General features: G+C 54.6%; 1 protein-coding gene across 1 annotated transcript; it reads left to right on the forward strand.

Moving 5' to 3' along the window:
* The first annotated feature begins 4,416 nt into the window (after positions 1 to 4,416).
* Positions 4,417 to 5,335, forward strand: COX17 (cytochrome c oxidase copper chaperone COX17). Its single transcript, XM_075332819.1, is given in 4 exon segments — positions 4,417 to 4,718; positions 4,986 to 5,011; positions 5,014 to 5,096; positions 5,177 to 5,335. Coding segments are annotated over 3 exon segments (201 nt in total). The 5' UTR covers positions 4,417 to 4,599; the 3' UTR covers positions 5,070 to 5,096; positions 5,177 to 5,335.
* Positions 5,336 to 7,376: the final 2,041 nt, after the last annotated feature.

A 7,376-nucleotide genomic window follows, 5' to 3' on the forward strand; every position in this document is an offset into this window, starting at 1 on the left:
CTCTCCTCTCTCTCTCCTCTCTCTCCTCTCTCTCCTCTCTCTCCTCTCTCTCTCCTCTCTCTCCTCTCTCTCTCCTCTCTCCTCTCTCTCCTCTCTCTCTCCTCTCTCTCCTCTCTCTCTCCTCTCTCTCCTCTCTCTCCTCTCCTCTCTCCTCTCTCTCCTCTCCTCTCTCCTCTCTCTCCTCTCTCTCCTCTCCTCTCTCCTCTCTCTCCTCTCCTCTCTCTCCTCTCCTCTCTCCTCTCTCTCCTCTCCTCCTCTCTCCTCTCCTCTCTCCTCTCTCTCCTCTCCTCTCTCCTCTCTCTCCTCTCCTCTCTCCTCTCTCTCCTCTCCTCTCTCCTCTCTCTCCTCTCCTCTCCTCCTCTCTCTCCTCTCTCCTCTCTCCTCTCCTCTCTCTCCTCTCTCCTCTCTCTCCTCTCTCCTCTCCTCTCTCTCTCTCTCTCCTCTCTCCTCTCTCTCTCTCTCTCGTCAGCCCGGCTCTGCTATGTGCAGTCAGCCCGGCTCTGCTATGTGCAGTCAGCCCGGCTCTGCTATGTGCAGTCAGCCCGGCTCTGCTATGTGCAGTCAGCCCGGCTCTGCTATGTGCAGTCAGCCCGGCTCTGCTATGTGCAGTCAGCCCGCCTCCTAATAGCTGCAGACACTCGTAACCAAGGTAAATATCGGGTATCCAAGCCCGATGTTTACCTTGGTTACCAGCGTCTGCAGCTGTCTGAAGCCTCCTCCCAGTCTAGCTCCCCTCACTCCCGATCACATGACTCCTTTGCCCGCCCCTAACATCCAGTGCAGGATCCTGCAAAATAACATATGCGTTTGCATACGTTATTTGCTGTAAAAGCAGGATCCGTACTTCCGCTAAAAAAACGTTTTCAGCGGATGTTAAAAAGACGTAGTGTGAAACGAGCCTAACTGGTAGGGCAGCCAGGATAAAGCAGAGCTGAACCTGTTGGGAAGCTAGGACCCAGCAGCTCCACAGGCAGGAGACCACTGATCGGTAAGCTAATAGAAGCCTGCAGATGTCACTCTGCATAGGTTATACTGGCCAGTGCTATCTGCAGGAGAGATAAGTGCTGATTGCACGGTCTCCTCAGCTTCCTGACTCCCCGTGTGTCTCCAGCAGTGAGAAGCCGCACACGGGGAGCTAGAGAACAGCTGCAGAGAAACGCAGGCTCCGGAGCTGGGGATGTCCGCTCTGGGGGAGGGGGGGTCGGCTCTGGTGCAGGGGGTGATTCATACCTCAGCAGCAGTCACAGGAGTTTCAAGGTGCACGCTCGGCTCTGTAATGAATAGAAGGGAGAAACAGCGAGGCAGGGCTACAGTGGGTGGGCGTAGCACGGGACAAACAGCCTCACGGGCGGGACTCGGGATCAAAGGCTCAGAAGAGGGACTGTCCCGCTGTATCCGGGACGGTTGGGAGGTATGATGTTACCTATTACCGTGGGCGCGAGATTATGGGCGGCGCTGTGATTGTCATCAGCAGCGTTAACCAAGTACCCGCCCATAATCTCGTGCAAGCGGTAATAGGTAATATGGTTCATATGGACAGTGCTTGCGCATAACAGTGGAGTCAGAGGGAAAAGTGCGGGCACGAGATTATGGGCGGGTACTTGGTTAACGCTGCTGATGACAATCACAGCGCCGCCCATAATCTCGCGCCTGCGCAATCACCTGAAAAAGCGTTCACATGCGCAAAACTTCGGGAGGACAGTTACATGAGGAAGGCGTCCTTGTGTATGTAAATGAGCAATGGGGGACTGCGTAAAGTGGCAGGAAAGGGAATAACGGACGCCAGACAGCCCGCCCCCGTGACCATAAAAAACATTTGCATACAAAAAGGTAAGACTTCATAAGGTATTTTTGTAGGTCTCAAAGGGGGCACAATAACAATAGGAACCTTTCTAGAAGCAGCCCAGGAGCTGCAGAGGGGAATCTATTACTTTCATTGTGAAATTTCTGCTGACAGTTTCCCTTTAACTGGTAGGGCAGCCAGGATAAAGCAGAGCTGAAGCTGTTGGGCAGCTAGGACCCAGCAGCTCCACAGGCAGGAGACCACTGATCGGTAACTAATAGAAGCATGGGCAGATGTCACTCTGCATAGGTTATTACTGGCCAGTGCTATCTGCATGAGATAAGTGCTGATTGCACGGTCTCCTCAGCTTCCTGACTCCCCGTGTGTCTCCAGCAGTGAGAAGCCGCACACGGGGAGTCAGAGAGAACAGCTGCAGAGAAACGCAGGCTCCGGGACTGGGGATGTCCGCTCTGGGGGAGGGGGGGGGTCGGCTCTGGTGCAGGGGATACACTCCAGGGCTAGGGATGTCCGCTCTGGGGGAGGGGGGGGTCGGCTCTGCTGCAGGGGGGGATTCATACCTCAGCAGCAGTCACAGGAGTTTCAAGGTGCGCGCTCGACTCTGTAATGAATAGAAGGGAGAAACAGCGAGGCGGGGCTACAGTGGGTGGGCGGAGCCACAGGACAAACAGCCTCACAGGCGGGACTCGGGATCAAAGGCTCAAAAGAGGGACTGTCCCGCTGTATCCGGGACGGTTGGGAGGTATGCACGGGGGGGAAGGGGGGGACATCGGGGGGAGGGCAACATGACGCACAGGGGGACATCGGGGGGAAATGACATGACACATGGGAGGGGACATCAAAGGGAGGGCAACATGACACACGGGGGGGGACATCGGGGGAGGGCAACATGACGCACGGGGGCGACATCGGGGGGAGGGCAACATGACGCACGGGGGCGACATCGGGGGGAGGGCAACATGAGGCACGGGGGCGACATCGGGGGGAGGGCAACATGAGGCACGGGGGGACATCGGGGGGGAGGGCAACATGAGGCACGGGGGGACATCGGGGGGAGGGCAACATGAGGCACGGGGAGGACATCGGGGGAGGGCAACATGAGGCACGGGGAGGACATCGGGGGGAGGGCAACATGAGGCACGGGGAGGACATCGGGGGGAGGGCAACATGAGGCACGGGGAGGACATCGGGGGGAGGGCAACATGAGGCACGGGAGGACATCGGGGGGAGGGCAACATGAGGCACGGGGAGGACATCGGGGGGAGGGCAACATGAGGCACGGGGAGGACATCGGGGGGAGGGCAACATGAGGCACGGGGAGGACATCGGGGGAGGGCAACATGAGGCACGGGGAGGACATCGGGGGGAGGGCAACATGAGGCACGGGGAGGACATCGGGGGGAGGGCAACATGAGGCACGGGGAGGACATCGGGGGAGGGCAACATGAGGCACGGGAGGACATCGGGGGAGGGCATCGGGGGAGGGCAACATGAGCACGGGGAGGACATCGGGGAGGGCAACATGACGCACGGGGAGGACATCGGGGGAGGGCAACATGACGCACGGGGAGGACATCGGGGGAGGGCAACATGACGCACGGGGAGGACATCGGGGGAGGGCAACATGACGCACGGGGAGGACATCGGGGGAGGGCAACATGACGCACGGGGAGGAGATATGAAGCAACAGCAGGACAATAACATATGGGGAGAGCAACCTGTCGTGTGTGGGGGATCTGGGTGGGGCGATATTTGGCCATCGCTGTCTGTGCTGCCCCCAGCAGTGACCTTGTAGGAGGTGACACTTGTCCTCTGCAGATTTATGGTGATGGCTGTGGCCGCCCGGCTCATGTGATCGGGTGTGGGACACGAAGAGTGGGGGGCATGCCACATTCCTTATGGTCCTGTGTGACTGACAGGCAGCGGCCCCCCAGGGACACACGGCTGAGGGATTTCTTTGCAGTTCATCCACTTTCAGAAATGACATCTTTTTAAGTTTGAGTCCTTCCTGCTGCTTTCCTCGGTGGCCCCCCGCTCTGCCGCTTTCCCTCGGTGGGCCCCCGCTCTGCTGCTTTCCTCGGTGGCCCCCCGCTCTGCTGCTTTCCTCGGTGGCCCCCGCTCTGCTGCTTTCCTCGGTGAGCCCCGCTCTGCCGCTTTCCCTCGGTGGCCCCCGCTCTGCCGCTTTCCCTCGGTGGGCCCCGCTCTGCCGCTTTCCCTCGGTGGGCCCCGCTCTGCCGCTTTCCCTCGGTGGGCCCCGCTCTGCCGCTTTCCCTCGGTGGGCCCCGCTCTGCCGCTTTCCCTCGGTGGGCCCCGCTCTGCCGCTTTCCCTCGGTGGGCCCCGCTCTGCCGCTTTCCCTCGGTGGGCCCCGCTCTGCCGCTTTCCCTCGGTGGGCCCCGCTCTGCCGCTCGCACCTTCCGTCTTTTGGGCGATTTTAGCCGTTCTCTGACGTTCTGCGCCCAACTATGCAGCCTCCAACCAGAAGACTGCTGGAAAAACGTCTCCAGACCTCCCCGAGTCCCCGAGAAGGCAGCGGCTCCTGCAGGGTCTCTAGTAGAAAATCATCATTGGTGTCAGCTGTAGAATAACTCGCCTCAGCGTGCGTTCACATGATGCTTTTTTTTTTTCTTCTCCAACAGCCCCAAACAGCAGTTTTTTAAGCAGAGTCCCGCTCAGGAATCCCCTTTTCTCCAGTATTTTGTAACCCTGAATATGTGAGGGGGGATTACAGCCGCTCTGGGGGGCGCTCACGGCCGGTGCTGACTTTGTCATTTTCTGCAGTCCATCCTCAAGACCCATCATGTCTACTCTAGCAGCTGCGAGCTGTGAGACCACCCCCGGGAGCGCAGAGACCCCCGAGAAGAAGCCTCTGAAGCCGTGCTGTGCCTGTCCAGAGACAAAGAAAGTGCGGGATGCCTGGTGAGTGTGCGGAGCGCCCCCTGCAGGGCCCTGGATGGGGTTTTCTAGATGTAGACCCTTCACATTTCCACTGAACCCAAAAGATGTCACTGTAGGTAAGTAGAGTGCTCAGCGAGGGTCCGACCACTAAAACCCCCAATGACCAGGAGTGTGATGCCCCTCCAGTTACCATCTGAGTAGCGATGGTCAGAGTGCCATGGCTGCCACCCATCAGATAAAGGGGTTGTCCGCAGGGACTAGTGTAATCATTTATGTAATTCCCCCCAGTATCATCGAGAAGGGCGAGGAGCACTGCCGGGACTGATAGAGGCGCACAAGGAGTGTATGAGGGCCCTCGGCTTCAAAGTGTGACCGCGCCGGGGAGGAGCGGAGGGTTCGGTAAGGAATCGTTACTCATCAGTGATCAGCAGGGGCAGCGTTCCCGGACCCCCCAATAATGATGTGCCTTCTTCTTCCAGGGGGGCTGCTGTGTGCTGCTTGCTGCTTGTGGTAACTTATTTCTGAGTGTGAGAATCGCTGGAGACAAAAGATGGATGAAGGTGACGCGTTCTCTGATCTGCAAATCCAAACAACAAAGTTTATTTTTGAATTCTTATTAAAATGATGTGAAATAATCAGTGTCTTGTGTGAACCGGCAACTACTTTACATTGGGATCAACATTCACCCCCCATGTACAATTGAAACCCTTAGTTTCCCTCCGCGCTCTATACAGACACATCTGCAGGTTTTTCCCTCCCTCTCTATACAGACACATCTGTAGGTTTTCCCATCCGCTCTCTATACAGACACGTCTGCGGGTTTTTCCCATCCGCTCTCTATACAGACACGTCTGCGGGTTTTTCCATCCGCTCTCTAGACAGACACGTCTGCGGGTTTTTCCATCCGCTCTCTATACAGACACGTCTGCGGGTTTTTCCCGCCGCTCTCTATACAGACACGTCTGCGGGTTCTTCCCTCCCCTCCCTAAAGGACACATCTTCGGGTTTTTCCATCCGCTCTCTATACAGACACATCTGCAGGATTTTCCCTCCGCTCGCTATACAGACATCTGCAGGATTTCCCATCCGCTCTCTATGCAGATACATCTGCAGGTTTTTTCCCTCCGTTCTCTAGAGACACATCTGCAGGATTTTCCCTCCCTCTCTATATAGACACATCTGCAGGTTTTTCCCTCCTCTCTCTATACAGACACATCTGTAGGTTTTCCTCTGCTCTCTATACAGACACGTCTGCGGGTTTTTCCCTCCTCTCTCTATACAGACACATCTGTAGGTTTTTCCATCCGCTCTCTATACAGACACATCTGCAGGATTTCCCCTCCACTCTCTATACAGACACATATGCAGGATTTCCCCTCCACTCTCTATACAGACACATCTGCAGGTTTTTCTCCTGTTTTCAGTCAATTAGGAACCAAAATAATTTCTATTTTCCAAATGCCGGAATAATGAGAGAGAGAATGTTTTGAGGCATTTTTATTACTTTCTGCAAAATCAGACATTTCCATACAGAGTACTGTGCCTTTAAACAATATGGGACAGCCCATATGATGATGTCATGTCTTTGGAAGCTTCTGATAGGTTTATTGGCAACATCTGAGTTAATTAGAGACGCACCTGTGGATGTGTTGTAATGTACACCTGAAACACCCGGCATCTTTGTGTAGCATCATGGGAAAGTCAAAGGAAATCAGCCAAGATCTCAGGAAGAGAATTGTGGACTTGCACAAGTCTGGTTCATCCTTGGGAGCAATTTCCAGATCCCTGAAGGTGCCTCATTCATCTGTACAAACAATTATACACAAGCACAAACAAGATGGGAATGTCCAGCCATCATACCACTCAGGATGGAGGCGGGTTCTGTGCACCAGAGATGACGTGCTTTGGTCAGACATGTGCATATCAACCTAAGAACAAAAGCAGAAGACCTTGTGAAGATGCTGGCGGAAGCTGGTAAGATTGTGTCATTATCCACAGTGAAACGAGTCCTGTATCAACATGGGCTGAAAGGCCGCTCTGCCAGGAAGAAGCCATTACTCCAAAAGAAACAGAAAAAAGCCAGATTAATGTTTGAAAATGCACACCGGAACACAGAGCTTAATTTTTGGAGACGTCCTGTGGTCTGATGACACTCAAATTGAGCTGTTTGGCCATAATGACCTTCATTACATTTGTAGGAACAAGGGAGAAGCTTTGAAACTAAGAACATCATCCCAACTGTGACACACGGGGGCGGCAGCATCATGGTGTGGGGTGTTTTGCTGCAGGAGGGACGATTATGTGGCAATATTGAAGAACATCTCAAGACATCAGCCAGGAACTTAAAGCTTGGGTGGAAATGGGTCTTCCAAGTGGACAATGACCTGAAGCTACTGCCAAACTGTTTACAAAGTGGCTTAAGGAGAAGAAACGCAATGTTTTGGAGTGGCCATCACAAAGCCCTGATCTCTATCCTATGGAAAATGTAGAAGAAAAATAATGCAGCAGGGAATCCACGGAAAAAATAAAAATTAACTTTTATGTTATTAAAAGCCGATTAGAACACTGGCAAATCCATACTGACAATTTGGTATGGCTGGGTGTGATGAGGACAATGCGTTTCGGTGATAGCGCCTTCCTCAGGTATTGCACAGCAAATTGTATGGTCCATTATCTCCT

The sequence above is a fragment of the Anomaloglossus baeobatrachus genome, chromosome 2 (genome assembly GCF_048569485.1).
Source record: "Anomaloglossus baeobatrachus isolate aAnoBae1 chromosome 2, aAnoBae1.hap1, whole genome shotgun sequence".
In the NCBI taxonomy this organism is placed as follows: domain Eukaryota; kingdom Metazoa; phylum Chordata; class Amphibia; order Anura; family Aromobatidae; genus Anomaloglossus; species Anomaloglossus baeobatrachus.